General features: G+C 37.6%; 1 protein-coding gene across 4 annotated transcripts in view; it reads right to left on the reverse strand.

Moving 5' to 3' along the window:
- Positions 1 to 18,602, reverse strand: part of AVL9 (AVL9 cell migration associated) — a 57,953-nt gene that overhangs the window by 16,070 nt on the left and 23,281 nt on the right. For 2 of the 4 annotated variants that reach the window (XR_008717900.1, XM_055590448.1), the window contains exons 4-10: positions 16,909 to 16,980; positions 14,274 to 14,363; positions 13,534 to 13,600; positions 12,410 to 12,450; positions 11,151 to 11,189; positions 6,815 to 6,884; positions 5,996 to 6,528 (exon numbers count right to left, since the gene is read on the reverse strand). Coding sequence is in view for 3 of the 4 variants with exons in the window: in XM_055590448.1 (XP_055446423.1) it covers positions 5,996 to 6,528; positions 6,815 to 6,884; positions 11,151 to 11,189; positions 12,410 to 12,450; positions 13,534 to 13,600; positions 14,274 to 14,363; positions 16,909 to 16,980 (912 nt within the window). In the remaining variant the exon portion in view is untranslated. The remainder of the gene's footprint in view (positions 1 to 5,995; positions 6,529 to 6,814; positions 6,885 to 11,150; positions 11,190 to 12,409; positions 12,451 to 13,533; positions 13,601 to 14,273; positions 14,364 to 16,908; positions 16,981 to 18,602) is intronic. The other 2 variants (XM_055590450.1, XM_055590449.1) reach the window with 2 other exon arrangements.

Raw genomic sequence — 18,602 nt, forward strand, 5'->3', positions numbered from 1 at the left:
TTACCTGTTTCTGAACATAAATACTACAATGCTGAATGCTCTTTCAAACTTTATATGGACTCCCCCGAATACTCCTACCTCCCCAGCCAGGACTGAGAATCCTTGATAAGGGCACTTTCAGAACTACCAATATTACAAAGATTGATTCAGTTGCTCATAGTATTGCATTTCACAACTGATTCTGTTAAAGAGGAAAGTCTGTTGTCAACAGTGGAATTCTTGGCTAAGTCGCATGAAAACTAAGAATGTAGTTTTTTTAAAAAGTCAATAGTTCAAAGTTCTTTTTTTTTAATGAAGAAATACAGTCCTTAAAATATTACACATATCCATATTCTTTGACCCAGGATTTTACTTCTTACAATTTATCCTACAGATACACCTGTTCATATGTGAGATTTGTAAAAAGTTACTTATTGCAGCATTACTTACCATTGCAAAAGACAGGAATCCTAACTATTCATGACTAGGGCAATGAATCAGAGAAGGCAATGACAACCCACTCCAGTACTCTTGCCTGGAAAATCCCATGGACGGAGGAGCCTGGTAGGCTGCAGTCCATGGGGTCGCTAAGAGTTGGACACGACTGAGCGACTTCACTTTCACTTTTCCCTTTCATGCATTGGAGAAGGAAATGGCAACCCACTCCAGTGTTCTTGCCTGGAGAATCCCAGGGACGGGGGAGCCTGGTGGGCTGCCGTCTATGGGGTCGCACAGAGTTGGACACGACTGAAGTGACTTAGCAGCAGCAGCAGGGCAATGAAAAAATGTTTTTCTATATGATGGAGTACCTTGCAGTAAATGATGAAGTTCATCTCCAGGGAATATTTTGTTTAAAAAAAAAAAAAAAAAGGACATAGATTAGGTAAGGTTGGTTACCAACAGAGAGGGGAATAAATTTCCTGCTGTTCTCTGAGTAGCAGAGAATGGAATGAGAGAGATTTTTTATTATTATAGATGCTCTGGAACCTTCTTAATATTGAACATGTAAGAGCATTGCAGATTTATAAAATTATTTTAAATAGTAGTTCAAAATAACCTTAAAATTTTAGCATCGTCACTTTTACCAATGGTCAATCTAGCCTAAATTTAAAGGTCTCCAACGTACAGAGGCATGGCCTCCCTGGTGGCTTAGACGGTAAAGCGTCTGCCTACAATGCAGGAGACCCGGGTTTGATCCCTGAGTCGGGAAGATCCCCTGGAGAAGGAAATGGCAATCCACTCCAGTACTATGGCCTGGAAAATGTACAGTGGCAGCAAGAGTCTGAGTACATTAAAATACAGCAGCCTCTACACTCAAACACACCACCACTTTCCACTTTTCTAGGGTGCTTTAACTTCTACATTCGGGCTGAGGTATATAATGGCCAAAAAAAAACAAAAGAAACTGAAGAGATATTTGCACACCTATGCTCACAGCAGCACTACTCACAATAGCCAAAATGTAGAAGCAACCCAAATGCCCATCGATGGATAAATGGATAAGGAAATTGTGGTATATACATACAATGGAATATGATTCAGCCTGAAGAAGGAAAGGAATTCTGTCATTCGCTACAACATGGATGAACCTTGAGGATATTGTGTTAAGTGAAATAGGCCAGTCACAAAAAGATAAATGCTGTATGATTCTACTTATGTAAGTATTTAAAAATAGTTAAGTTCATAGAAACAATGATGGGTGCCAAGGGTTGGGGTGAGGGGAGAATGGGGAGTTGTGGTTTAAAGAATACAGACTTTCAGTTTTGCATGATGAGAAAGTTCTAGAGATCTGTAGTACAACCATGAGAATACACTTAATAGCACATAATTATGCACTTAAAAATGATAGAGGGGATAAATCTTATATTTGTTTTTTGACCACGATTAAAATGAAGAAACAGATAGCATCAAAAAACACACCTCAGCTTGGAAAATCTGGCAGACCTGCTGTGAGCTGATCTGTTACAGCACTTCAAAAGCAGGTACATATACACAATGGAGTATTACTCAGCCATTAAAAAGAATACATTTGAATCAGTTCTAATGAGGTGGATGAAACTGGAGCCTATTATACAGAGTGAAGTAAGCCAGAAAGAGAAACACCAATACAGTATACTAACGCATATATATGGAATTTAGAAAGATGGTAACAATAACCCTGTATACGAGACAGCAAAAGAGACACTGATGTATAGAACAGTCTTATGGACTCTGTGGGAGAGGGAGAGGGTGGGAAGATTTGGGAGAATGGCATTGAAACATGTAAAATATCATGTATGAAATGAGTTGCCAGTCCAGATTTGATGCACGATACTGGATGCTTGGGGCTGGTGCACTGGGACGACCCAGAGGGATGGAATGGGGAGGGAGGAGGGAGGAGGGTTCAGGATGGGGAACACATGTATACCTGTGGCAGATTCATTTTGATATTTGGCAAAACTAATACAATTATGTAAAGTTTAAAAAAAAAAAAAAAAAAGCATACTGCCTTCTCCGTTGTGACCTGGGAAGGGCTACAATGTCATTAGGACCAACTGCCACTTTCTTATCTCTCAGGTCTGAGATGATAAGCATGTTTGTGAACCGCAAGCCTCCATACTGTAGGGATGTCAGTTCTCTCCAAACTTTATCTAGCACTTAAAGGTAACCCCTATCTAAATCTTAAGTATAAGTAAGAACTTAAGTTGATCCTGAAATTGATGTGGAAATGCAAAGGGCTAAGAAACTCCTGAACAACAGCAGCAAGAGGGGAAGCCTTTTCTCTGCCTGACACGACATAATGGTAATTAATACAGTGCGGGACTGACCCAAGAATAGACAGATACATGGATGAAGCAGCAACAAAGCACAGAGACAGACGCCCTTCCTCAATATGCACAAAAATGAATTCCAGGTAGACAAAACCCAAAATGTGGAAGTCAAAACTACAAAGCCTGAAGTCTCACAAATCATGACAATGAGGAAGACAATCCAGAAGGTTTAAACAATTACTACACAAAAGGAAATTCAAAAGGTTACCAAGAATATGAAAAGATGGTCAGCCTCAACAGTGACTACTGAAAAAAAGACAAGAGCCACGAGATACCATCAGATTGGCTAAATATTAGGAGGTTTGACAATAACAACCATTGGTGAGAATGTGAAGCAAAGGGAACTCTTATCCACTGCTGTGGGAATAGAAATTGTCACAACCACTTTAGAAAACAGTTTGGAATTATTCTAGTAAAGCTAATCTACCCATTCCTTATAATCCAGTATTCCCACTTCTAAGCACTGACTCCTAAAGAAATGCTTGCACGTATACAGCCAAGATTACTGAATAAGAATTTAACAGAAGCGTTATTTGTAGTAACCAGAAACTAGAAACAATGTAGATATCCATCCACAGAATTTATATATTGCAGAATAGCCAAACCCAGAAAACTACAGAGGAATAATAAAACACAACTTCATGCAAAATTATGATGAAACTAAAAATCATGTTGAGAGAGGAGGGGGAAAAATTGTGGTGCCACTTAAATAAAACTCAAAAATATGCATCTATTACTTTTTAGCTAGTCGTCAAGTTATTTGTAGGTTCCCTAAATTTGAATATGACACACTATAAGCAAGCAAACCAAATATAAACTCAGAAGCAATATTTAAAGAAGTTTAATACATGAAGCAGAAAAAATTTTGGTTTCCAACTACATTTACTATTAATTCTTTCAGAAGTTTATTGCTTTACTAAAACAGTTACAGACTGAAACAACAGAATTCTAAATTAAGTGATCTTCTGGTAGAGGCAATTATTACTAAATTTTTAAAAGTACCACATACATGTAATTTAAAAAACTAAGAAGTAGGTGTTCATCTTTTTTTAAAAGTTAAAAACTTCACTTTGAAAAAAAAATTTTTTTAGTGAATACCTAAAATCGCCCATAGATATCTATGAATACATGGGTACATTTTCTAAATTTTCATCTTTCTCCTTTGGTTCCCTCATTGCCCTCCCCTCATCCCACGGAATCCTGTCCTAAAGTTGCCACCAGTCCCATCTCCTCTCCCTCAGCAACCTAGTTTCTTCCTTACATCCCTAATTCAGCTCTCAGGAAAAGTTCAAGCATATTTTAGGGTCTGGTACCTATAGTGTTTATGTAATAAGCCTCATCTCTAAGACTGAGAAGAAATGAACCATCAATTTCAAGCCCCAGAGAGAAGACTGGAAATTTGGAGCTTTGGAATCTCTCCAAGCATAACTTTGATATGTGAACACAGTCAGGGGACCAGTCAACTCATTATTCTCTTCAAAGCTTGCTATCTTACTTCAGCAATACTGTGTGGGCATCCAGGCTTCTCTCTGGCTATATTTGAAATGACTTTTCGGGATGCTTTGCTAATCCAGGTCTTCTCTACAAGTATTTTTAAGATCTTCAAGAGAAGGAAAGAAGAAAAGCCTAAAGGCAACTCATTTTTAAGTATATTTCATATTCCAAAGCTGCTGACATCAAAGAATCAGCAATTGTATTTGAAACTGTGATTAAACAAGTTAGATTTGAATCATTACATAATAAAACAGAAAACCTAAAAGGAAAATGTTTGATTTACTATAATGATGGTGGTAAGCCCATCATATATTCAGTACTGGTGTAACATACACAAAGAGAATATTCTGCCAAACAGATATTAACAGCACACACAACACATTAACATTGCTTTGTTTAGTTCAGCAACCTCGCAGACAAAACCAAAATCCCCCACCCCAGTTAATCTCCCTCCTGGTATCTCCACAATGATAAAAATTAGAGTGGGTGGGTGAAGTTGCAAAAGTAAGGGCTCCAAAAAGTATAGGCAGTCATGACACCCACATGTGAGTTCAGAAAACCCACAATTTGTGGCTGTTGAGTATACTTAGTAGTCTGAGGGCCCAGAGTTTTCTCCCCAGGCTCCTAAACTCCAGTTTTAAGCAAATATGCATTAGTTCAATCAAGAAACCGATTAAGATAATTTCAACATCCCCTAACAGACCACAAAATGAACAAAGACAGCATTTTCTGCTAACTATTCAGCAATACTGACTTGGGGCAAGTACTTATTTGTAAAACTAGATAAACCCAGAAAGAATTTACCACATAGTGGAGAAGAACTGATGTCAAGTCAATGCTATCCATTTTCTTTTCCATATAAAGTTTTACTTCCAGCATAAAGGAAGGTATTTAGAGAAAAACAAATTTTGTTCTAGTTACTGGACAGATGTATCTGTCTTTCATGGTTAAACTGAAAAGCCATGGATACAAGAATTTAGAACCTAGTATAGGGCCTGGCATGTAGGAAGGTAATAAATACTTCTTTGACTGAAAAATGAAATGGGACTTTTCATCTTCTTCATTACAAAAAATAATTCATGAATGAGAATAAAGTAGCTTCTCCTGTTAGGATTAAAAAAAAAAACAAACCTCAAATGTAGCTTCCAGAATCCTAATATAGTATTACTGACATAAAGAAATGATATCCTAGAAATAAGATACTAAATCAAAGATGCAATTTGTTTTACTATGGTGTGTTTAAATTATTTTAAAAAATTAGAAATATGTTTTGTATGTTTTTCCATAAAAAGATTAAAGATTAATTTTTAAGGCAAGTTAACCAAAAGTGTATTATATCTATGAAGGGTACTAATATTTAAGTTAGCCATCTAAGCTTTTTATTCTTTCTTATAAAATTGAAGCTTTTGGAATTATGGTATTTTAATATAGATTCATTAAATGTAATCAAGGCTGTCTTGTTTTTTTCCCCTGAAGGTAAACCTGACTAATGAAAAACACACCAAACACAGTGATCGCTGACCTCAGTTTCCAAACTCTAATCAAAACCCCTGCAGTCTTACATCATGGTCACGGGTGTCATAGTACTACACATCTGCTATGTTATTTTACACTTTTCAGTGAGAATTTGCACACTTAAATGTGTTCAACACTGAAAGTTAAAGGATTTTGTGCTATCCTTATGGGCATTAATGAAGGACGTTAACTCTTACCTTTGTGAAGATGGCCAGGGGCATGCCATACTGGTCCTCCTCCAAGCCAGAAATCAGCCCTGGTATTAGGACCACCTGGCCGGTATTAGCTTGAGGTTGAACAGTAATCGGAGGACTATCTGAGGGCAAAGAGTCCTTTGGAAATGAGTTTGTCTGTTCTGACCCCACCTGTTCTCGTTCTTTCAAGGAGGAGTCCTCCAAGACAGTAGGATCCAAGGTCTCCCAGTCACTTTCTGAAGACTCTGGAGATGGGCGAGAAGGAGGTTTCAGATATTGATTGCTATCACTGGCTTCTTGTTCACTACTATCATCTTCTACCTGGAACAAAGGTTCTTCAGTTTTGATGGCTGCATCTCCTCCATGGTTTCCCAGGATTTTCTTGACAGTTCCCAAGTTGGTATTTGAAATGTCAGAAGCAGGCACAGAAACAAATTCATCTGCAGGGGGATTACTTTCCTGAAGCCCAGCATCTTCAGACATACTTTTTCGGGGTCTATACTGAGAACTGTCACTGAGTCCATGTTCAATCATGCCTAAAACATACAATATTGGAGAATAGTTTGGCTTAGAAAAAGATATCAGAAGATAAGAGCTGTGTGTTCTGCTTTAAATAGTGGAACTCCTATAAAAATTTTTAAAGAGCTATGCTTACTCAAATTTTAATTGAAAAAAAGAAAATCTCAGACAAAAGAGAAATCTATTGTCAAAGTGAAAATATCCTATTAAAATAGACGGTGACCCTAACCACTTCGTCCTTGAAAATTTTTATCATTCAAAGGTCCAGAATAAGTAAGAGAGTGGAAACTGCTACCCTCTTACCTGGAAAAAGGGATAACACAGTCATCAGGGCACCCACCAATTTATTCACTGGAGAAATATAAAAGAGAACCTGAAATGGAGTCAATCAAAATTAAATTAGAAAATCCACGAGTCCACAATGACACTTTTTAAAAAAGAAAAAAAGCAAAGAAGGGAGAGAAGAAAACTCTTCTTTATGGAAGTATAACAGCTAATAAATACAGAATTTATGACAGAATCAGAAAATCATGGTTCAAGTAAAAATTACCAACGGATGCTGAAACTATTGTGCAAGGCTCTTGGGCAACAGGATATTTATTCATATTAGCTTCAAATTTATCATCCCACAGTTCACCTATTAATTACAAAGGAAAATAACAAGTACTAATACGAAGAAACCTGGCCATCACCACCTTAGTCAAATGATCAAACTTCACATCACCAATAAAAGAACAAGCAGTTATGGGCCTCCAGTTATGATGCCCCAGGAGGACACATCACTACCTATACAATATTCTTGACAAAAAAGTTTAATCTGAAATGAGAAACAGGAAAATAATCATACAAATCTAATATTAAAATGCAACTAATCTGGATTATTAAAAAAAAAAAGATCCATGTTATAAAAACAGAGAAACAAAACAAGAAGCGAGGTGGTAGAACTGTTTGAGATTAAAGAGAGCTAACAATGCAATACAGGATCCATGGTCCCCAGATTAAGAAAAGCAAACGGTTTATAGCACATTATTATGATACCTGGGGAAATCTGAAAAGGCACTGTACATTAGATGTCATTTATTATCTCAATGTTAAATTTCTTGAATATGAAAATACTTTTGTTATGTAGGAATATACCCTATTCTTTTTTTTAAAGGTTTTATTTATTTATTTTTGGCTGTGCTGGGTCTTCATTGCTGTGTGGGCTTTTTCTTTAGTTGCAGAGAGCTGGAGCTCAGAGAAGGCAACAGCACCCCACTCCAGTACTCTTGCCTGGAAAATCCCATGGATGGAGGAGCCTGGTGGGCTGCAGTCCATGGGGTTGCACAGAGTCGGACACGATTGAAGTGACTTAGCAGCAGCAGCAGCAGGAGCTACTCTCCAGGTGTGGTGTGACAGCTTCTCATTGTGGTGGCGTCTCTTGTGGAGCATGGGCTCTAGGGCTCACAGGCTTAGCTGTCCCACAGCATGTGGGATATTCCTGGATCAGGGATTGAACCCGTGTCTTCTATATTGGCAGGTCGACTCTTTACCACTGAGCCACCAGGGAAGCCCCAGGAATATACCTTTATTCTTAAGAAATATATCTGAAAATGTTTAGGGATGAAGTACCGTGGTTCTACAAATTAGTTGAAAATTATTATGATTCAGGGGGAAGAATGAACATATATAAAACAATGTAATGCAGAAGTGGCAAAATGCTAACAACAGATGAAGGACGTAAAGTGTCCATTATAAAATTATTCCATCAACTTTCTTGTAGGGTTTTCAGAATAAAAATTGAGGGATAGGGTTCAGTTAGATACACAACTACAACTAACACTAGTGATAATTAAATGAGATGAAAAACCAAGCATATAGTTGCTGAGGTGAGTTTTTTTCTTTGTTTTAACAATTAAATCATTTAGTAGCACGAAGTCAGATCTAATAAAGCATGGTGCCACAATCACCTGTGCTCTCCTTAAACACTGATGATTTAAGGAGTAGTGTGCAAATACAGGGAAACCAAGACTTGCATTAAAGGATGTCTTTACCAAGTGAATATAAAAAGGGTATACCTAGGATTTGCCATGTTAAATAAAGTCTACTTGATCATAAATGTGGCTAGACTAAGTATTATTTTGCAAAATTTTTTTTCAGATATATGTAACCATGTGTGCTGCGTTGAAAAACATTTTTTTTAATTATAAGTTGCAATAAAAATTTGAAACTTACAACTAAACAACAAAAAACCAAATCTGATTAAAAATGGGTATAGGATTAGGGAAGACATTTCTCCAAGGAAGATATACAAGTGGCCAACAAAAACATGAAAAGGTGCTCACATAACTAATTATTAGGAAAATGCGAATCAAAACCAGGAGATACTACCTCATACCTATTTGGATGGCTACTATCAAAAAACAAGCAAATAACAAATGCTGGATAGAATGTGGATAAATTGGAACCCTTGTGCACTGTTGGTAGGAATGTAAAATGGTGCGGCCACTATGGAAAATACATCAGTTCCTCAAAACATTAAAAACAGAACTACCATGTGATTCAGAGATGCCACTTCTAGGTATACACTCCAAAAAACTGAAACCAAGGCCTTGAAGACATTTACACAGACCCATGTTCACAGCAGTATTATTCATGAGAGCCAAAAGGCGGAAGCAACCCAAGTGTCCATCAATGAATGAAGGGATAAAAAAATGCTCTATGTACATGCAATTGAATATTATTCATCCTTAAAAAGGAAGGAAATTCTGACATCTGTTCTACATGGATGAACCTTGAGGACACTGTGCTAAATGAAATAAGCCAAACACGTGTGAGAAACCTAGAATAGTCCAATTTAAAACAGAGAAAGTACAAGGGTGGTCGCCAGTGGTGGGAGAAGGGGTGAAAGTGGAGTTACTGTTTAATGGGTAGAGTTTCGGTTTTGCACAATGAAGAGAGTTCTGAGGACAGATGGTAATACCACAACAATGTGAACATACTTAATGCTATGAAACTGCACACTTGAAAATGGTTAAGATGGTTAATTATATGTTACATGTATTTTACAACTAAGAGCTTTTTTTAAAGGTTGAAATATTGCATTAGTACATGTTTCATTCTTTTTTTTTAAATTACTTTCCTGTTTGAAGAAAGAATACATATTCATTCAGAAAACCAGAATACAGAAAAGTATTTCCTTCTTAAAAAATATGCATGGTCACCAAACTATTGCTGTCTTTCCTTCCAATCTCATTTAAATGAATAAATACATTTATTTATAAAATCAGAATCCTGGGCTTGATATGTAGTTGGATCATCATTTTTCACTTAACATGCTATGAAACATCTTTACAATAATAAAACCACTCAGAATCTTTTTTGTTGTTTGGAATTATATACAAGATAAATCAAAACTTAAGTTATCCATTGATAATTTATTATTAAAAATGATTCTGTGAAAGAATCTCTTGGAGCTCTGTGTCAACTCAGATAAATTCTGGAAGATAAATCTCTTAAGAGGACAATTACTGGGCCAAATGGATAAACATTTTTATGATAATGAATTATACTGGACATTTGAATGACTGACCTTCCAACATCCATTCCATCTCTATTGAGCACAGTAATAGTGACCACAGATCCAGGGATGGCTCCTGACTAGTCTAAATCAGAGGTCAGCAAACTTTCTATAGAGGGTGAGATAGTAAGCATTTTTCATTTGTGGGCCATTTGGTCTCTGTTCCAACTACTTAACTCTCACACTGTAGTGCAAAGGCAGCCATAAACAATAAGTTGAAGACTGGCTGAAACTGTGTTCCAAGAAAACTTCATTTACAACAATAGGTGGTGGGCCAGATTTGGCCCTTGGGCTTAAGTGTGCAGACCTTGGTCTAAAATCCCTTATAATTTTTTATCTAAAATCATGGCAATCCCATCCCTTTGTACCAGAGAGTGCATCTGGAACCCAGACTTAAGCCAGTCAATACAGGCATTTCTTTAGCAACAATTATTGGTTCTGAGTAGGCATATGGCCTCACAGGCCCAAATGAATTGAAGGGAAGAATTCTCATTAAATTAGGGAAAAGATATTATCTCTGCCACTAGCATATAGCTGAGGCAGCATATAGCTCAACTACTGTTGGCAGTAATCCTATACTACAAGGGAAATCAGGCTCAAGATAAAGCTAGCACTGTGGACTGTAGAGCAAAGAGATGGAAAAAATCTAGGTAATTAATTATATTATCAAACCATTCAGTCAACATACTCTCAAGTCTGAAGCAAGCCAATACATTTTTTAAGTCAATTTAGACTGAGTTTTGGGGACTTGCCTAGTGGTCCAGGGGAAGACTCTGGACTCCTACTGCAGAGGGTGCAGGTTCCATTCCTGGTCAGGTAACTAAGATTCCGCATGCCAGTGCAGCACGGCCACATATGCATACATACACAGAGTTCTCTATTACCTATATAGTCAAAACCACCTTGATAACTGAATACTATCAAACTGCCCCCAGGAAACACTGCACGAATTCACACTTCTATAGTAGTAAAAAAGAATATGTACTTTAAGCTCACTGCAATTTGATAGCCAAAAAAGTCTTAATTTATACTTTAAGAAATGTCAATAAATGTTAAATATTCCATCCATTCAAATCTCACCTTTTTTTCAAGAAGAATTAGTTTAAATAGGATTAGAACCTGAAAAAAGAAAAATAATATTGTATTAAAATAAGAAATCCAAGCCTATTATTCATTTGCCTTTGTCCTTCCTCAAACATAACCATGTAACATTGAGTCAATAATATTAAATAATTCTAGTGCTTTAAAAATAATTGAAAATCATGACCTTATACTGAGAAATTAAGTATCTGAGTTCTCTAAAAAATGTGCTGCTGCTGCTGCTAAGTCGCTTCAGTCGTGTCCGACTCTGTTCGACCCCATAAATCACTATCAAATTGGACTTTTGGGACGAAGTTGTGCCATTTTTTGCTTGAAGTATCTGCAAGCCCCTTAAAGGGAAGGTACTATTCATTTACTTCTGTTTGTCCAGGGCACTCACAGAGCAGACACTCACTATATGTGTTAAGGGAACAATCAATGCGTGTATGCCCCAGTCAAAAGATGTTAAGTATAGATATTTTGCTGGAAAATGTTTCACTCTCAGGGCAGCATACAAAATAGTCTACAAGATTAATTAAAACATATTTCTTTCACATGTGGTATACACACACACACACACACACACGCACACACACACACATATACACACAATGGACTACTACTCAGGCATAAGAAACAATGCCATTTGGAGCAATACGGATGGACCTGGAGATTATCATACTAAATGAAGTAAGTCAGAGGGAGAAGACAAATGCCATATGATATCACTTACACGTGGAATCTAAAATACAATGTAAATAAACTTATCCATGAAATAGACTCACAGGCTTACAGAACAGATTTGTGGTTGCCAAGTGTGTGTGGGGGGGTTGTGGGAGAGGAGTGATGGGGAGTTTGAGATTGGTGGATGCAAACTATTACGTATAGAATGGATAAACAACAAGGTCCTGCTGTATAGCATAGGGAACTATTCTCAACATCCTGTAATAAACCATAGTGAAGAAGAATAGAATAAAACATGTTTCTTTCCACTCTAATTTCATAATATCTAAAATATCAACAACTGTAGAAAAAAGTATCCTATCCTGCACTGAAACAAACAGACACCGTGTACTTTTAGAAATTCCTATTATATAAGCACTACCAACACTTTTAACTTTCTATCATTATGACAGCTGTCTCAGAAAAATTAAAACATGGTTATGCCATAATCTGCATTAGACCATGCAGCTCATGAAATCTGCCTAGTTAAATGAACATAATTTTAGTACATCATAAATTTAAATAAGGTATCATACCTTGTGTCGAAAATGAAGCACAAGATCCCGAGGAGATAAACCTATAATGTTAAAAAAGAGAAGCTAATCTGTGACTACAACCTACTGTTTTTGTCAAAGGAAGTTTTAATCTCCTCCAACAAGTTAGGTAAAAGTAGGACTATGCAAAATTTAAATATTTATGTAATATCTGATTATGTACACATACAAACAGAACTTCAACACTGTCGGACAGAACATCCTGAAATAATGGAAATATTCTAAATCTACATTGTCCAATAGACTAGACATAAGTGGCCACTGAGTACTTGAAATACAGCAACTGACAAACTGATTTTTAAATTTTATTTAACTTCTATTAATTCTAATCTAAATGCAAACAGTTACTTGTGGCTAGAGGCTCATGTTGTGGCTGTGCAACTCTCACACCATCTCCCCATTCTAAAGCCATCTTACAAATTACACAAGTTTAGAAATCATGAAGCTTTACTTCACAGTAGCAGTCAATCATTTAAACAAGGTTTTTGGGCACTATACCCCATAGGTATTATTTCTGAATCACAGGCTTCTCTTATCGCCTGTCATAAGACAAGATAAATTAATTCAGAGAAAAATATATCCTCCAAAAAGGAGTTTTATAACCAGTTCACATTACACATAAGACTGCAAAAGTGAACCTAGCACAGTTTGGCTACTTTATGCTAAAATTCGAAGTGAGTGAGCACAAATCACTATGTGATCAAGATGTGATCATGATTCTTTTTAAAAAATAATTATGAAAATGACTTTTACTGAGTGCCTGACACACCAATGGATGTTCTTGGTTGTGAAAATAGCATAAAACTCCCACTTGAAAAATCTTAGAATAGAAAGACACTAATAAGCAGATCTCTCTCCCTTGCTCTCCCTCTGTGTTATGACAAGGAACTGACCTGATCAGCATTAACATAAGGAAAAGAAAAAACTTCCATTATTATTCTGAAAAGCTGAAATATGCTTTATACAATAATACTTCTAAATTTTGGTTGGAGAATTTACATACCATACAGAAATGTAACTCTGATCATGAAGTTTTACATGCAACCAACATGCCAAACAAAAAGAAAAGAGGGCATTTCTTCTGACTTGTAGAAAAAGCGACTTACCAAGATATACCTGGGATCCTTCTAATGAAGTTCCTCCCAGGGAACTATTCATATGTTCATAGAGCTCCTATAAAATAAGATTCAGTTTAGAACACTTTACCATCAGTTTAGACACTGAATCAGAAATAGGATGACCAGGGGAAAACTGGTTCTTTGAAGCAGTTTTGTCTCTTTGAAACTCTGCCAGTTTCCAGCACTCCTTCTTTCTGTACCTCTATATTTTAGAGCTAGATCCATTCCCATGGTGGTATGGATTCCTAGGATAAATTCCCTCTACGTCCTTGCTAAATAACTGTCTCTCACTAGAATCCAGGGGAGATCCATGCTGTATACAATAATGGCAGCCTTGAGAAAAACATTATTCTTCAGTAAAATAGTCATGTAGTTTTTCTGTGCTTCTTGATATGGGAGTTAGGATCCAGAAGCCTGATATATAAACATACGGTGCAGGGTATTAATGAGATAACAATTGTAGAGAAGCAATGCCATAGCAAAAGGGCTATTATCCACTAACAGAAATATTTGTTATAATCAACTGTAGTCATCATTTCCTAATAAAAGATAGTTTTGTTAAATTTACTAAGTAGAAATTGTACATTTGGGGCAGATCTTTGGCCCTTCAATGTTATTTTCAAAGAAGAATGTCTTTCTTAAGTTAATAAATCATCTCTCACAATATTAAAGATCTACTTGATTCATGAATCTGTCTTCAGACACATCCATGGAGGATAAAAAGTTACCTTTAGAATGGAAATTTGTGAAAAATCCTTCTCTTCAAAATATGCATGTGTAATGAGTTGAAGTTTTGCTTGGAGTAAGCCATAGAGAGGCTTAAAGAAAAAGAGAGATTACCATTAGTTTGATAATAGTAAACACAAAACAAACACCCCACAACTTTTTAACTTGAAAAGACCAGAAAGGAAAAAGTTACTGACAATGTTAGTATCTTATTATTGCCTGGAGAATCCCAGGGACAGAGGAGCCTGTTGGGCTGCTGCAGAGGAGCCTGTTGGGCTGCCGTCTATGGGGTCGCACAGAGTCGGACACAACTGACGCAACTTAGCAGCAGTAGCAGTAGCATTCACAGTTGAATGTTGTTAAGTCATGTGTTCTAGTTCCTGGGGTGCAGGTACAAAGTAACCACTACTCAGAGCACTGGGTTGAGAGTGTGGGCACAGACCTCCGGCGTGTTGCTCTGGTCACTCAGTCACATAACTCTGGGCACTTAACCTCTCCACATCTGCTGCCTAATGTAAACACAGGTATATGGAAGGATAATCCCATGGAGAGAGGAGCCTGGCAGGCTACAGTCCAAGGGGTCATACAGAGCTGGACACGAGTGACTGACTGACACTTTCACACTGAAAAGAACTTACTAGACTATGTGGCTATAGAAAGCACTTAAATGTTAGCCATTAGTATCATACAATTTAAAACACCGTAATTCTGCACACTGTTCTGCTAGGCTGTGGTTACATTTAATCATCCTTGCAGCACTCAGTTCTTATATCTAGTTGAACACTCATGATTAAGTTCATTTTGCCTTTTTTGGCCTTCAGTAGAGGCTTAAAATCTAAAAAAAACTACTAGTCTGTGTCCTTTATTATATTCTGTATAATATTCTTTTGTGTATCTGAAAATAAAGTTACTCCTTAATTCTTACCTATTTAAAACCCTCTTCCTACCATTTCCATCCTTTTATGTTCTTTTCTTATGCTGGGAAAGATTGAAGGCAAAAGGAGAAGAGGGCGGCAGGGGATGAGATGGTTGGATGGCATCTCTGACTCAATGAATTTGGGCAAACTCCAGGAGATAGTGAAGGACAGGGAGGCCTGATGTGCTGCAGTCCATGGGGTCGCAAAGAGTCGGACACGACCTAGCGACTGAACAACAATAAAATGTTCTTTTCTAGATGTTTTCTGGTTTCTATGTCCTTTTCAGGATGCAGAAACTAATGCTGCATATATTCTCTAACTAGTTAAAACAAGTTAATAGTTTTATCCCCCAGTATCCCAGTTAATGGGCTTTCCTGGTGGCTCAGTGGTAAAGAACCCGCCTGCCAATGCAGGAGATGTGGGTTTAATCCTTGTCGGAGGACATGGCAACCCACTCCAGTATTCTTGCCTGGAAAACCCCATGGACAGAGGAGCTTGGCAGGCTACAGTCCCTGAGGCTGTACAGCTTAGCGGCTAAAACAACAACAAAAGTCATTAAAAATCATTATGTTTCAATGTAAGATAGCAATCAGAAAAAAAAGTATCTTGCACTTAATTAAAAGTACTGATTGAGAATCTCAGAAGATATTTATTGAATGAATAAATATCAACGGGAGCACTCTGTGCTAGACTCTGGCAGGCAACAACAAAAATCCTGGTTAATATATCATTATTACTATCTAAAGCCACTCCAGTGTTCTTGCCTGGAGAATCCCAGGGACAGGGGAGCCTGGTGGGCTGCCGTCTATGGGGCCACACAGAGTCGGACACGACTGAACTGACTTAGCAGCAGCAGCAGTAGCAGCAGCAAACATATTTTTATATATATGCTAAAAGGCACTATGAACCATCAGATGTTTCTGTGTGAGCCAGCTCTCTCCATCTCCCTGCCTGTTTTATCTGTCCAATAAAACTGGATTTTCACCGCAATTTTATCATTAGCAGTTACATGTCATTTTTTGACATTGAGAGACATTTTTTGTCTGAGATGTAACTTTATTTGTGAAACAAGAACAGTAAATACTTAGATCTTTCTTCTTATGAGGTTTAAAATGACGTCTATCTAAAAAGTGCCTGCTATAGAATATTTGACATAGGCACTTGATAAATGGCACCATTATGATTATTATTGTTCCCTGAAGAATGACTGTTCAGGAAGCCTTTCAAAATGGTGTATTCGTCCAACATTCAGCACTCCTATACATTGGTCATCTGGTCCAGTATAAAAAAAAAATTCACCGATATATATTTTTTCAGGCTACTCTTCAAGAAACTGTGTACAGGAATCAGATTAGCAATCTACCAATTTTCTGATATTAAAATCTTTTATAATCATTTCTTTTCTAGAAGACTATTCTTGCCCTATGTGTAAAATTACTATCTTGGAAGAAATACCCTGATCCTTCAGATCCTATTAGTAAGGTCCATATTATTAAATATTTTAAAAAATATTTATATATTTAGCTGTGCCGGGTCGTAGTTGTGGCCTATGGGATCTAGTTTGCAGACCAGGGATCAAACCCATACCCCCTGCAGTGGAAGTAGAGAGTCTTAATCACAGGACGGCCAGGGAAGTCCCTCTGCTCATTCCAATAATGCTTTTTCTCAAATAAAAAGCTGCCATGAGTGTTTGATATTAACAGGTTATTCGGTCACTTACCAGCTTGCTTAGAACACAGACACTTTTTTGAACAGTCTCTCTGGTGATATCTGCTTGCCGTACTTTCAATGCCTATTATAAACAAATAGTCACTATTAGAAATTTTTCATGGAGATATTTTAAAATCATTGTGTTTCAATATAAGATATCAATCAGAAAAAAAAATACATGCACTTAATAAATTTAAAAGTACTTACTGAGAATCTCAGAAGACATTTATTGAATGAATAAATGTCAACCAGAGCATTCTGTGTTAGACTTTGGCAGGCAATGGGAATGTAAGAGTGAGAGACCATCTCTGCTCTCAAGGAATTTATAGTCTGGTGGAGAATACTTTATGCGTAAATTGCCACAACCATAATGCAAACCAGTCATCCTTGGTTCTAGTTTTAAAATGGATACTCCTTTCAGAGACTTTTGTTTCTGGTGAGAAGGGGATAGTTTAAGAGCTTGTTTCTCCAGAGATGGAAGAATCGTCAGCAGTTTTGTTATGCTGGTTATCCTCCACTGTTGGGAGTCTGTCCTGGCATGCCTGTATCATACTGTAGTCCAGTTCTGAGCCATAACTCAGGTCCTGGTGATTTTGAGGATGACCACATAAGATTTCTGCAGTTCTCTGCTAGGAAACAAGACTTGATCAACCCCAGGAAAGGCTGTGAGGGCAGTAAGAGCGACTCTTCCTATTCTTGTGTACTGCCTGACATCTCCTTGGATCTGAGTCTTCAACTGCCTGAGAACTGATGATCTGTTGTTAAATTACATTGAGAGTAGAGCCTTTCTTCAATCTGCTTCTACCTCTTTATCTTTATTGGATTCATCCATCAGGTCTCACCTTTGTTCAAAGGGAATGAAAGGCTTTCTCCTAGGCTCTAGGGCCTCTGATGTCTGGTTTATCCGTCTAGTTATCAGAAAAGGAGAGAACAGCTTGGAGAAATGGGCAACCCTAATAGACTAAAGTGGGTCAGACTCAGGAGGTAAGGGAGACAGGCGGTATGGAGTGCCACTTTAAGGATGTCTAGGCAGAGCATGAGAACTGCTGTTAATAACAACAGTACTGGAGAAATAATTTTACTAGTGATTATACAACTTACTGGAGAAGGGAATGGCTACCCATCCCAGTATTCTTGCTGGGAGAATTCCATGGACAGAGGAGCCTGGCAGGCTACAGTCCATGGGGTTGCAAAGAGTCAGATACAACTGAGCAGCTAACACACACACATACAATTTACAGGGGTAAAAGGTGGTAAAAGGAACAGATTTCCAAGAAAAGGCAGCAGCTTGATTCATGCCATCTAGTAATATTAATGTGCAAGGGTAACAGTATGTGAAGAAATCAAATACAAATTCTCAGATTTCTTTATCTCTAAATTCAGTTATTCATTTGAAGGGCTTCCCAGGTAGCTCAGCTGGTAAAGATTCTGTCTACAATGCAGGAGACCCTGGTTCGATTCCCGGGTCAGGAAGTTCCCCTGGAGAAGGAATAAGCTACCCACTCCAGGAGTCTTGGGCTTTCCTGGTAGCTCAGATGATAAAGAATTCACCTGCAATGTGGGAGACCAGGGTTCGATCCCTGGGTTGGGAAGATCCCCTGGAGGAGGGCATGGCAACCCACTCCAGTATTTTTGCCTGGAGAATCCCCATGGACAGAGGAGCCTGGTGGGCTACGTCCATGGGGTTGCAAAGAGTCAGACACA

This window comes from Bubalus kerabau, chromosome 8, assembly GCF_029407905.1.
Source record: "Bubalus kerabau isolate K-KA32 ecotype Philippines breed swamp buffalo chromosome 8, PCC_UOA_SB_1v2, whole genome shotgun sequence".
Taxonomy (NCBI): Eukaryota; Metazoa; Chordata; class Mammalia; order Artiodactyla; family Bovidae; genus Bubalus; species Bubalus kerabau.